Source organism: Tribolium madens, unplaced genomic scaffold, assembly GCF_015345945.1.
Source record: "Tribolium madens isolate multiple individuals breed KSU strain unplaced genomic scaffold, Tmad_KSU_1.1 Scaffold_71;HRSCAF=194;Tcas5.2_LG6, whole genome shotgun sequence".
NCBI lineage: Eukaryota > Metazoa > Arthropoda > Insecta > Coleoptera > Tenebrionidae > Tribolium > Tribolium madens.
Genome location: NW_025401041.1, coordinates 6,345,115 through 6,359,187, shown reverse-complemented (window position 1 = coordinate 6,359,187; position 14,073 = coordinate 6,345,115). Strand labels below are relative to the sequence as shown.

Genomic DNA, 14,073 nt, shown 5'->3' with positions numbered 1-14,073 from the left:
TTCGATGTAACATTTATTCGATGAAAGTAATAAAAATTGTTACACAAAAAAAATTAAAAAGTTTGTTTTTGTTTAAGTTTTTATTTGAAACTACATCAAGGTTTGTTTTGTTATAATATCAAGTTTTGATTTTTTTATTGACGAATATCGATTTTTTTTTCGATGTTGTGTCTGTAGTCTAGATGGCGTTGCCGGCCCACGTGACCCGATTTTTACGTCACCGGCGCCATTTTGCCTGTCACAAGGACGTTGTCCAGTGTTATCTTTTACGAAACCGAAAGGGTGGCATTTATTTACAAAATTGGCTTATCTTTGTTATCAGTAAATCAGTGCAATGTCGTGTAGAGTGTGAGGTTGCGAAAGCACCGGACCCGAAGTAGTGAGTACCGATTCCATTGGCAGCATTTCACCAGCATTTGACATTTCACCATGTCGGGATTTTCGCTAGTTTTTCGCTAAATCGGTCTCGGGGCCCCCTCGTTGCGTAACAGTGGTGCGGAGAATGACGGGAGACGAGTCCCGAGTGAGTGATTTTCCTACAATTTGATACCAAATGTCCACAACGTGAATTGTGTTATGGGTTTGCCCTTGTCGAGGTGTTTAGATGGTTTTGGTGGCGCCTGATAATCGACATAAAAATAAACAATCTCGATGAAAGCCGAAGCTTTCCTGTCAAACTTTCTCATTGCAATTGAAATAACAACAATCAATGCCGACCGTTATCACTCGAACGCTGATAACGATATGAAAGTGTCCCCAGGCACCAGAAAAGTCAAGGTTCCACTTTTCCAATGTGGGCTCAACAATGATAAGACAATTTCTTTATTCTCTGGAAGTGTGCCAAGAAACATGCTTGTTTTTGCCATCTTTTTCACACAAATGCGCTAATTTAGGCCAAATCAATTCGACGGAAAATCAAAACTGTCGCAAAATTGTGCCGCATTGCGATAAATAACCTGATTAGTGGAGAGAATGTAGTGGAATGTTATGAATTATTCACATTTTTCCCTAATGAGATGCTATTTTAATAAGTAATACCCGATCAGAGTGGCCTGTGATTTGAAAATTAAGTTGGTAACACAACGCACTAAATTTGTTGGCTAACCTTAAAATTAGTTACTTTTGAATTATTATATTGCATGATTGAAAGAGGAAAAATTTTAGGTTGACTGACAGTTTTCAAATTAATGTGCATCAAAGTAGTCACTGACATTTTAAGGTGGCACCCATGCAAACATTCAAACAATCCTAACTTCAATCTTCCCTAAAAATTATTTTTTTAAATAAATGTGAACCCCAAGTAGCAAAAAATAATTAAAATTAACATAGGGTAGCAAACATAACAATTTTTGTCATTATTTGATGTGATTAAATTTGTTCAGAATTACATTAATGACACTTTTTGTGTAAATCAGCCTTTAAATTAAAGATGCATTTAGACTTCTACAACCTACTTGATGCACATTAGTATGAAAAAGAGTATAGCGTTCGCCCAATTTTGCCAATAATCCAGTGCCACCAATAGATTTTTGTGGCGGTAATGTTGCCAACCTTTCAAAGTCACAGGCCACTAATCTTTTCTTAAGCTGACACATTTTTTGCGTGTAAATAAAGGAAAATTTCGCGTTAAAAATATCTCAACCTGTAATTTTTTTTATTTATTTTGCCCGAAATGTGTAGGCGGATGTTTTACGTAATTTTATTGTTGATTTGTATTTTAACCGAACAACCGGTAGAGTGAATTGGATTTTTTAAAGGAAACACCGGCGACCTACTTAACCAGACAACGAAGAAAGTAAATTCTTTAAGACTCGGTCGCCGGTTCATTAGATTTTCATTCAGATTTAGAGTGGCCCACTTAAAAAAATGCAGCTTTTTCCAACTTTCACTAAAAATGTGTGTGAAATGTGTTTGTTAGCACACATTTTTAATCACGTCTAGTGTGTGATCAATAAAGAATGTCTCGAGTCATGGTAACTTTATCACGTGACAAGTGTCACTTGTTAAAAATTTCTGTACCTTACAGAAAACAAAAAAATGTTGAGTAACAACATCCTCGCCCCCTAATAAATCTCGTTGTTTGCATGCTCCAAAACCGTCATTTGAAGGTCGCAAAATCAGTTTTTTTTTCCAGGTGATGGATACAACCGACCAACCGAATTCAATATGTCACGTCCAACCGATTCAGATGTACCCTTTGCCCCCTTTGGAGCCTTCGGTGTCTTTACCGTTCAAGTTGTTGGCAGGCGAGGCGATTTTTCATCATGGGAAAACAGTCGATGGATTGATTGTTCTCACGAATTATCGATTGTATCTCCAATTGGGTGACAGTCATCATCATTTGCCGCTGGGTTTGATTGAGAGTGTGGAACACAGAGAACTGTTTTATCTACATATCGGGTGCAAGGATGCCAGGACATATAGGTAATAATGAGTCTATTTTGGGGACATTCACTCCGATCTAGGTCAGGTTTTGTGACAGTTCTTGAATTCAAGGCAGGAAGTGGATGCAGTCTTGCCGAAAAATTGCTTATTCAATTCGCTAGTTAATTGAACTCTCTGGAGTTGTGTTAATTTAATTATAATAAATTATTTAAATTTAAATCAATTAAGTAAATTTTTAATTAAGAGACAAATGTTTTTTGTACCACATACACCGAATTCCTAATTGTATAGCTTATACAGGGTGCGCCAGAACTTGCGCCCCAGAGAAAACCATGAAAAAAAAACGTTAAATAAATTCTAACTATAAAAATTTCGAAGTTATGAGAGTTTAAATTTTGCACTTTGACTCAATGGAAAAATAATTTTCCAAGTTTTTTTGTTACAGGCTATTAGAAGAGGAAACAAGGAAGCTCTATCCTAAATTGTAACTCTAATGTTATTTGTGGCTTTTATTGGCAAAATTTTTGTACCTTTACTAAATAATTATAAAAAAAAAACATATACAAGATCATCAGTATCATTAAATAGATATAAAAAATGTCAAATGTCAAAATTTTTTGACAAATTTTTTTCCATGTCCCTGGTATTATTTTACTTGAAATTTTTCTCTGGAGCGCGAGTTCTGACACACCCTGTATATTAAAGAACATGACGTCGTCATAGGCAACTAGATCAAATTTTGATTTTTCAAATTAAGACATTACCAAACGTCACAAGAATCCCTAAACCGATTAAAGTTAATTTTTTTTATTAAAAACGGCGTAAAGAAGGCAAATTACAAAAAATTGTATAAAAAAAAAACTCGTTTCGTAAGACCTTGAAGCACCCATTTTTAAAATAACTTGTGGCTACGCCACTCGTTTTTTAAACTTGAATTCGTGCTTCAAGACTGGGCTTATGAAACATGTTTTTTAATACATTTTTTTGTAATTTGCCTTCTTTATGCCGTTTTTAATAAAAGAATAATATTCTCTTATAGTGAGATAAATAAATAGATTCTCATAAAATACAACACTAGAAAACATATAAAATAAATAGAAAATTAAAACAAAGTAATATAACAGAATTAAGCAACTGATCAAAACCGAAACAAGTTAATGGTCTAAAAACTAAAAAATTGGAGCTTTATTAAACAACTAAATTGTCTGATTTATTTATTAAGCAATTCCAAAGAATCTTTAGGAAAATGCGATTTTAAAGAGAAATCACTAGGACTCAATTCAGGTCCGCCATGTGGTCACTTAGTGTAGAGTAAGGAGTTTTTTTTTTTTGATATATTATGGTCACCCCCTTCACTGAAATAAGAAAAAAATATTGTTATGAACAAAACTTTGAATCAGTTATTTTTTATTTGTTTTGGTTTAATTTTCTAACCAACAAAACGTATTCCAGTAAAAATATTTGTGTTTTTTGCCGTGACCGTAAGTTTTTAATTAAAATCAAGAGAAAAAATACTAGAATTCAAATCAGGCCCACTATATTGTGACTTCATTAAGAAATTTTGTTTTTAAAAATAAAACTTATTTAGTTGCTTTGATTTTATTTTCGCATTCCGACTCACTTTGTTGTTGTTTTTTACGTATAAAATTTTGTGTACATTTTTAAAGTATTAGTTGCTATTTTTATCGTTTTAATAGTACTAGAGGTATTAATAGAAAAAATTTCCTGCAATTGAGTTTTGTTAATAAACATAAAAATGAGTCAAAAAAACTTGTCATTTTTACGGTGGTTATTTCTTATTTTTATCTGTACTATTTTTAGAACAACGCTATTTCCTGTAAACATTAATTACCAGTCAATTAATGCGTATCTATTCAACTTTTCTAAGTAATCTTTATCTAAATTCCTGACTGCATAATTTGCTAAATTAATAATAACAGGTCGCTGCACCTTATTTTCTGTTTCATGCAATTGATTGTCTGATCAACTAGTTTCACTTTTACTATACAGGCCGGTCAAAAAGCGACGCACCCCGATATGCTTTCATATAAAGAGAAAAATAATTACTATTATAATAAAACACAGGGTCGCTAAAAAGTATGGATACTGTTAAATATTATAAAAACTTTTCATCAAAACTTATTGAAATTTGGTTTATGCTTAAAAATATTTAAATTCCGTCGTGTCAATTGTTTATAAAATTTTTATTTCTATTTGCTATGAGGACACAAGGCTAACTTGATTTTTTTTAATAGCAAGAAGGGTGAAATTTAATATTTTTAAGAAGAGCATTTTTTTCTGAATTTTGTGATGCAATACATGTTTAATCAAAACTTAAAAAAAAAAAAACTAATAAAATTTTGAAAAATGTAAAATTTTGTTAGCCTTGGAAATTGTCTTTATCTATCGTTACCTCTTTGCCGCCTGAACTTTGACCAAAAAAATAAGTGAAAATTAATAATAATTGTTAATTTTTTTAATTTAAAAAAGCTTAAACACAAAATACATAATTTTTATGCTACAAAAGATGTTCAAAATGATTGCCATTAACTTGAAAATTTCTATAAGCTTAGTTTCACTTAAATGTACCATTGTTAAACTATTTTTGGCTAATATGCAAATAACTCATCGCTATTCAAAACTACCTTAGTTTTATTTTTCCAGAATTACATTTTTGAATTTTTTTTTATCTTTTAATAAAAATAAAGGTGGGCATATGTTACATCACTGAATTCAGAAAAAAATGCTCTCTTTAAAATTACTAAATTTGACTCTTCGTGCCATTTAAAAAAATCAAGTTAACCTTATATTTTCAAAACAAATGATGGTAGAAAATTGATAAAAGATCTCTGATATGGTTTAAATACTTCTAACTGTTTCCCAAATTTCAACGTGTTCTGCTAAACCGTTCTAAAAATATTTAGCTGTATCCATATTTTTTAGTGACCCTGTATATCCATTAAAGTTATTGGTAAAAAATATATTCAAAAAAATTGGATATGACAACAGCACAAATTAATTATTCTTGAAACCTCAGTAACCTAGGAAATAATCATTGTTACCATTTTTGAGCGCCCTGTATAACTTGTTTTAATTATAATTTTTTGTGTAGGTGTATTTTCGGCAACAACGAGAGCTGCATGGAGTGGTTTGAGCGCATTTCGAAGGCGGGGGAACCCCCCCGCCAGCTGGAGCAGATTTTTGCTTTCTACCATTTCATCTGGGCGAAAGATAAAGGCGGTGAAGAAATCGACGATAAAATCAGAAACTTGAAACGTTACACATTTGATTACAAATTATTCAAAGAGGAGGTTTGTCGTATCTTTTTTTTTTATTGTTTTTCTTATTTGTATTTTTAGATGGAACGGTTGCAGTTCGAGGGTGATTCTTGGAGGATCAGTGACGCCAACAAAAACTATAAACTGTGTCCCACTTATCCACCTTATCTAATCGTGCCGTCTTGCATCAACGACGAAACATTGGAATGCGTTGCAAAGTTTCGTAGTTCGCGTCGAATTCCGGCGGTTGTGTGGCGCCACACGAAAAACGGCGCTGTAATCGCGCGTTGTAGCCAACCGGAAGTCGGTTGGTTGGGTTGGCGGTCGAGCGAAGACGAGGATTTGATAAAAGCCATCTCGCAAGCATGTAATTTTGATCAGAGAAACGACAAAGAGTCGATTTTGAGTCATTCACCGGGATCTTTACACTCGGAGGATTCCCTTCAAATCACAACGGACCTTAGTACCAAAGAGAAAAAAGTTCTAATTATGGACGCGAGGTCATACACGACGGCTGTAGCGAATCGAGCGAGAGGTGGAGGGTGTGAGTGTCCAGAATACTACCCCAATTGTGAGATACAATTTATGAATTTGGCAAATATACATTCCATCCGGAAGAGTTTCAATGCACTTAGATTGTTGTGTACGTCGTCGGCGGATCAACCGAAGTGAGTTTTTGTGGGGGTGTTTAAGAATTTTGCAAATTTTGTATTTTTTAGTTGGTTTAGTCAACTCGAGGGTACCCGCTGGTTGCAGCATATGTCAGGGTTAATGAAAGCTGCAGTGACTTTGGTTAATGCTGTGGAGAGGGAAGCAAGGCCTGTTTTAGTCCACTGTTCCGATGGTTGGGATAGGACGCCACAAATTGTGGCTTTGGCGGAACTTTTACTTGACCCGCATTATAGGACTATGGATGTAAGTCGTAGGGTTTTTTTGCAATGGTTGGTAGCACTAGAAATCGACATTTTTTTATAAAGCCCCACTTTGTGGAAGAAATATGAACGTTTGTTTAGTCGACGGTCCGCGTTTTCGCAGTTTAATTGATTTTAGGTAAATGGAAAATTCTTTGAACAGTTTAATACATTGTAAAGATTACTTAATCTGAAAAGTATACAATAAATCTCACAAAAATATGACAAAATTTAGATTAAAACACTTAGGAAAACATGGTTACTTAATGGTTTTAATAAAAAACAAAGTCAAATTTAAAAAATCGTAATTACTACAAAATATTAAGCTTAAAATATTTTGCAAAAACTATGAATCTGCCAGTAAGAGTTTGCCTGTGGACTGCTTCACTAAAATTGCTGTTAAAAAATTAATTCAGATAAATAATTGTAAAGCCGTTTAAAAGTTTAAAGATGTGTTCACAGTTTCAAAAAAAAGTAGGAAGTTAGAAGAGTAACATTTGTTTAGTCTGCGGTTCGCGTTAACACAAAATTAATTTTAACAGAATGAATTATTTCATATTGTCTTTAGATATTACTGTATAAAACATAAAATTACAACAATTTATTCGTTTTATTTTTCACTTTTTGCATAATTTAATTTTTACTTAGACGAAAGTGTGTAATTTGACTTTTTTGTTTAGTCTGCGGTCCGCATTTAATCGAAAATTGCAATTTTGACCGAACTAGTCCATACGAATAATTTTCAACGATCTGTGTGTTTCATTTTACATTTATTTATTACATTATCGAATACTTGTAATTACACAAAAATATGTTATTAAAGGATTTTTTTGTTTAGTCTGCGGTCCGCGTTTTCGCAGTTTAATTGATTTTAGGTAAATGGAAAATGAACAATTTAATACATTGTAAAGATTACAATATATCTCACAAAAATATTGTAAAAATATGACAAAATTTAGATTAAAACGCTTGGGAAAACATGTTTTTTAGAAGGTTACTTAATGGTTTTAATAAAAAACAAAGTCAAATAAAAATACGATGATTTGAAAGTTGTTTCCGCTCCGAATTTTTTCAAAAATTGCACTTTTCACACAATTATTTCGGGGAAATATTGCAAAAATTTAAAAAATCGTAATTACTACGAAATAATAAGCTTAAAATATTTTGCAAAAACTATGAATCAGCAGTAAGCCTTTGCTTGTGGTCTGCGTTACTAAAATTGCTGTTAAAAAAATTAATTTAGATAAATAATTGTAAAGCCGTTTAAAAGTTTAAAGATCCACTGTTTCAAAAAAAAATAGGAAGTAACATTTGTTTAGTCTGCGGTCCGCATTTAATCGAAAATTGCAATTTTGACCTAACTAGTCCATACGAATAACTTTCAACGATCTGTGTGTTTCATTTTACATTTATTACGTCATCGAATACTTGTAATTACACAAAAATATGTAATTAAAAGATTTTTTTGTTTAGTCTGCGGTCCGCATTTTCGCAGTTTAATTGATTTTAGGTAAATGGAAAATTCAATTGAATACATTGTAAAGATTACTTAATCTGAAAAGTATACAATAAATCTCGTAATAATATTTAAAAAAAGTAACTTTTAATATTAAAAAAAACAATACAAAAATATAAAAACAGTAATATGCAGTTCCCGACATGAAAAACTTGGCAATTTGACAAAATTTACATTAAAACATGTTTTTTAGAAGGTTACTTAATGGTTTTAATAAAAAAAAACAAAGTAAAATAAAAATACGATGATTTGAAAGTTTAGTTTTCGGTCCAAGTTTTGTCAAAAATTGCACTTTTAACGGCAAAATATTGCACAAATTTAAAAAATTATAATTACTACAAAATAATAAGCTTAAAATATTTTGCAAAAACTATGAATCTAAGCCCGTCACTAAAATTGCTGTTAAAAAAATTAATTCAGATAAATAATTGTAAAATCGTTTAGATATTACTGCATACAACATAAAATTACAACAATTTATGCGTTTTATTTTTCACTTTTTGTATAATTTAATTACTTACGACATTTTTGTTTAGTCTGCGGTCCGCATTTGGTGGCGTTTAATTAATTTCGTTCGTTTTCAAAAATAACAATCTATAGACGTAGAAATATATATTAATCAATTTTCTTTCCACAATTTTGAGTTAATGATTTTTTTCCAGGGTTTTCGTATTTTAATCGAACGCGAATGGCTCGCCTTCGGACACAAATTCGCCGATAGGTGTGGTCATTCAAGTAACGACGACCCGAATGAACGATGTCCTGTGTTTCTACAGTGGTTGGATTGTGTTCATCAACTTTTACAACAGTTCTCTTGTGCTTTTGAATTCAGTCAAAGTTATCTCGTAAGTTAATCAATCAACATTAAAAAAAATCCTAATTATTGATTTTTCAAAGGTCAAATTAGCTCAACATGTCTATTCAAATATCTACGGAACTTTCCTATGCAACACATTTCAAGAAAGAATGAAAGTAGTCAATGGTAAAACGTTTTCGGTTTGGGAATTTTTAAATTCGCCTCGATTCAAAAATCATCTGTATGCATCACCAGGCAATAGTTGTGGAAACAAGGTTTTGTGGCCGCAGTGCAACGTTCGCGATCTACAATTGTGGCGTGAGGTGTATTTGGGTTCCTGGGAGTCTAATTTCAGCACAGATGGGGGCTCCGGGTCGTGTCCAGGCCCTCCTGAGACTTCCCCGTCCCACATGACCAAAACTCGGTCATACGGAGATTTGATAAACGCCGCCGACGTCTGTCCCAATCAGTTCAGACGTAGCAGCGACCCTAGTATTAATATCGATAAGAAACTATCAGTGATGTCTCAGGAAAACGCCCCAACTCAGGACATAGTCAAACAAGGCGATTTTTTATGCAACGATACGGACGAAGTGGAGTGCAACAAGGACTGTATTTACAAAGACGATAAACCGACGTTTAAAATACTGAACGGCAGTGCGGGAGTGAGGGACGGTGATTTTTTAACAGACCATGTGATAAACGGTGATAAGACTGATAATATTGTTGATGACTGTGAGGATGATGTACGCGGTGTGTGTCTACATGAGTTTCTGACGCCGTCCCATAACCACAATAACGAAGTCGATTCTGATAATGAGTTGACCGAGAAGAGCGAAAATACACTATGCGAGAAGTTAGAAACGAGTACCGATACATTAGTTTCAGATAATCACAATATTAGGTGAGATTTTATTTTATAATTGTGATAAATTGTGTTAAATCTGTCTCAATAAATATACACTATTTTTTATGCCCTTTCAATGCCCGACTGATTTAGATTTCTGAACCGGTTTGTGTCTTGCGATTGCAAATTCTAAATTGTGAAATTTTGTTTAGGATTTGGTTGGTTGGAAATTGAAGAAATCGAAGTTGCCACTGAAGTAACCGCGTTTTTTGTTTGTTAAATCCGAGGTAACCGCTTTGAGTCACTCTGGAAGAAGCCGGTGCGCTGATTGGCTGATTAATTGCGTGCTTTTTCAGTTCGTCCCCTTTGGAAGTGAACGGTTTTGAGAAGCTCCAAAGCCCCGACTTGCCCGACGGGTACCCCCCCAAACTGAATGCTCAATTGAGTTTAGTCAACTGCATTTCGCCGATGTACTCGCGAACGTCGAGTAGCAGCGGCTGGGACACGCCCCACAAGCCGTGGCATCAGCCCCCATACAGTCTCGGCGACGATGGCTTGGTCCCAGTCACATCAGCGGCCCAAGAAAGACTGTGGCAGATCATCCAAGAGCACAAACGCAAAGAGGAGCAACTCGAGAAGGAGTTACACACTTACAGACAGGCGTTACTGAGACAATCGTGTCACAGGTGTAACAACAACGATGAAAAACTCGACGACGCTGTAAGTATTCAACGAGATAAACTCTTGATTCAAACGCGTCGCATTTATTTCCTAGTCTGATAGCGAATCGGAAGCGTCTAATCGCAGCCCCCACAGAATTTCGAGCCCCGTTTCCAATAAAGCGGTCAGTCAAGTGTTAATTAACACACTAATGTCGAGTTTGATTTTCTCTTAAACCCAGCATGCGTGTTGTGTGTGTGATTGCATTAGGGAGTGTGCCGGTTTTAACCGATTCGGTTTGTTTGCAGAGTTCGGTTGTCGAGTCGGTTTGCAGCGCCGGGGAGGGGCAAGCCTCCGCTGTTGAGTCTCTCCGATCGGACATGTCGTGGGAGGCTTTGGAGGAAAATTCGATTTTGACTGAGTGTACGACGACGCTGTGGGTGCCAGACCATGCGGTCAGTCGGTGTACGGGGTGTCAGACGGAGTTCTGGGTCGGGAAACGGAAACACCATTGCAGGTAGGGATTTGTGGTAGAAATGGTTTGCGACTCGGCTGAGCCTAGTTTTTCCAGGAAATGTGGGAGGATTTTCTGTGCGAGTTGTTCGGAAAATAGCACCCCTTTGCCCTCCGAACAGCTGTACAATCCGGTGAGGGTGTGCACCGGTTGCTTCTCAAAGTTGCGAAGAGACTGCGGGGAAGTACCCGACCAGTGCAAGCACAGTAACGGCCAGCCGACGAATAGTAACCCTCAGATAACAGCGTCGAGTAATTAATACTGCATTGCATTTTCCAAAGTTCGGTTGGCGATGATTAAATCAAGGAAAATAAAGGCTGAACGTACTGTGATTAGACGAATTCGTTTATTTTTTGTTTTTATCGTGGCTTTTTAAAGAGATTTTATTAGTGTTTGTCTTGTTGACATTAAACAAGTTTTGGAAAATGTAATAAATTTTTGTTTGGTTTTAACACTGATGGTAATAAAAAAAAACACATAGTGCACTTGACTTTTCTTTAATTAACCAAATTTACGACACTAATCACAAGGATTGTTGCTATGTTGCATTCGTTTTATTGAGAACACTGTGATGACATTAAAAGGTATAAAAGTTTGTAAAATTTTGCACTAGTTGAATGAATTGTCACGATTTCGCGGATTTGGGATTAAATTAAATTAACAATATAACCATGTTATCTATGTTTCCAGATCAGATCCTTGTACAATAATTGTTAGGGAGGTACTCGAGTACATAAAAAAATGACTATTTTATTTTATATACCATTAATGTATAGACTCTGTAGAATATTGTTGGTTTTCGCAATATTTTTTTAAACTGTTTTACCGACTCAAGGTCAATAAAAACATTGCGGAAATTGTACATAATTTTTTTCACTATTATGTATTTCTTTACACTTTTTGATGTTATAATGTATATAAGATCAAGTATTTAATTGTAAAAAATATAACAGTTCCTTTACGATATTTTCTAAGCCAGGGCATTATATGCAGTGGGACAGCTTCTTAAAATATTTCGTTTTTGTTTAGGTTTCATCTCTAAATTGTAAACTCATTAGTTCTTGGTATATTTGTAAAAGTAAACATAGATAATTGCATTTAATTTTAGCAACTATCATAGCAATGTAACTTTTAAAATTAGTTGCCAATAAAATATTTAATTACGCTCTTTACTTATTGCAGGTAGGATTTTTCGGATAGTCGGGTATTTGAGTACAAAAATTATTTTATTCAATAACAAATATAAATACCGTCAAGCTAACATTTCCCTAGAATTTTTGGTTAAACAATAATAAATATATCACAATATATCAATGAAAAACGTAGAGTAGCATCAAAACGGTGCACCCTGAAACGACCAACCCTAAAATAATGGAATCCCTCCTCTTTTTAATATTAATCCTTTGAATCAGACTATTGATAACCGGGTATCTATTTGACAAATCATTAAACCTCGTCTGCAATCTTTTAAAAGTCTGTCTCTGATTGGTCAAATGATCCCTTGTTTCCATGGCAATGGAAATTTGCTCATTAACCAACCTGTCTGAACTACAACCAAACCAAAATCAAGTCGACTCACTTTCCCCCACTCACCTGTGCAAATGTTGATTTTCCTTCAAATAAATATCGCGCCTATTATTAACACCATCACCCCTAAACGTGTCATTTGACCCCCGTAACAAATCCTCCCTTTCTCGCCTTATCTCATGCTGCGAGGTTGTCTTTCGGAAATCGCGTGATAAGTCGGCTAAAATATCGCGGTGGCGTTGGAGGGTGTGAAGCATGGCAGCCCCCGAGACAGGTTGTTCGGCCATTCTCTCATTCACTTGTGTCAACTACGGAATAGCTGTAATTGCGTTTTGGGGATCTTGGGGCTTACTTTGTTTAGCAATTCCTCGATTTCTAGGGCCATAGCCTCGAATGTATCCTCGCCGGATAAGAGGGGCACAGCGTCGGAGCTTGAGTGGGCAGGGGGCGACTTTATACCAGCCCCCAGTTTACTGAAAGCGACAAGTTTCAAATCTATTTCGTTCTCCAAATAGCGCGCATGTTTGCGCAAATCTGGAACAAAACAAGGGGGCTTAACCTCAAATTATCATAACTCAACCTAAATCAACAATGTAACAGTGACTGTGGTTAATTATTGTTACAAAGAGTGTTACCGTGCAATTAATTGTTGATTTTAAGGTAAAATTAATTGTTTATTTACCTTCGTATGAAAGCGCCGCTGCCATGTTGTCGACAATTCGGGTCTATTGCGCTTGCGCAAACAGAAACACGGTCACAGATTAGACGTTACGGGCTGAAGTTAGCTAAAGGTTTCTGTAAGATTGTTTAAATATAATGTATATTTACTAATATTTTATTTTTTTTATCTTATTCAGATATATATATATATATATATATCTAAAATCCAAGACAGGGTCATGTTGAATGAAATTTTTCAACTCGCACTGCTAACGTCATGGTGATTGTGATATAACCACAGATCTGGTAAACGGTTAATCTGTGATATAACTATGATTTATTTCGCGTGGCACTAACGCAAAAAGTTAGTTTCTTTTTAATTAATAAAAATAACACAAACGGATCTACTAAACAAACGCGCGAAAGCAGTCAAACATCAATTATAACTTGAATTTTCGAAAATCAAATTGAAAATGTCAAATTCAAAAACTCATCAGATGCCTGCGTTACCGACATGGCTGACAATAAACACAATTAAAAAAATACACTAGGAATTGTTTAAATAAACAGCTCAATAATATACTATTAATAAAAGTAGCCATTCTGTAAAGACAATTTATTTTTTCTTATTCTAATAACAATTTGAGCAAGGCCATCTGAAGCAAAAAGCTGCGCTTATAATTAAGTCTTTTTTTATATTTGTTCTTTTTTTTTTGTTTACTAGGTGTATGTATTTTCATTTCAGTTAGTTGAGAAAATATTCTAAGAATCTTTATATATTTTATATTAATAAATAATAATTAATAATAATTACCAAAACACCAAGGGGTGTTTGTTTCCATTTTATTTTTTCACAGTCGAAGGCTTTATTGAAGGGCTTTATCTCCTGCAAAAATGATCAAAAGTGCTGTTTAGGAACAGGGTGAAAAAAACAAAGTTTTCAAAATCGAGATATTTTGGAAAAATTAAAGAAAATTGT

The 14,073-nt window shown here is 34.3% G+C and overlaps 2 protein-coding genes across 6 annotated transcripts; one reads left to right on the top strand and one right to left on the bottom strand.

Annotated features, from left to right (window-relative positions):
- The first annotated feature begins 207 nt into the window (after positions 1-207).
- LOC123008670 (myotubularin-related protein 3) lies at positions 208-12,071 on the top strand. 5 transcript variants are annotated; one of them, XM_044404611.1, is made up of 11 exons: positions 208-379; positions 2,135-2,424; positions 5,498-5,696; positions 5,745-6,331; positions 6,383-6,578; positions 8,753-8,935; positions 8,988-9,790; positions 10,090-10,453; positions 10,509-10,577; positions 10,702-10,910; positions 10,965-12,071. In XM_044404611.1, the coding sequence occupies exons 2-11, from the start codon at positions 2,138-2,140 to the stop codon at positions 11,164-11,166; spliced, it is 3,099 nt and encodes a 1,032-aa protein (XP_044260546.1). In that variant the 5' UTR covers positions 208-379; positions 2,135-2,137; the 3' UTR covers positions 11,167-12,071. The 5 variants fall into 5 exon arrangements, with proteins under 5 accessions (XP_044260546.1, XP_044260545.1, XP_044260549.1 ...); XM_044404610.1 differs by having other exon boundaries at positions 208-523; XM_044404612.1 differs by lacking the exon at positions 208-379 and adding an exon at positions 581-596.
- Positions 12,072-12,114: 43 nt separating this feature from the next.
- Positions 12,115-13,185, bottom strand: LOC123008671 (Golgi SNAP receptor complex member 1). The gene is made up of 4 exons (XM_044404615.1): positions 13,117-13,185; positions 12,787-12,968; positions 12,501-12,742; positions 12,115-12,455 (listed from the first exon to the last, which is right to left on the bottom strand). Exons 1-4 carry the CDS (start codon positions 13,139-13,141, stop codon positions 12,218-12,220), a joined length of 687 nt encoding a protein of 228 aa, XP_044260550.1. The 5' UTR covers positions 13,142-13,185; the 3' UTR covers positions 12,115-12,217.
- Positions 13,186-14,073: the final 888 nt, after the last annotated feature.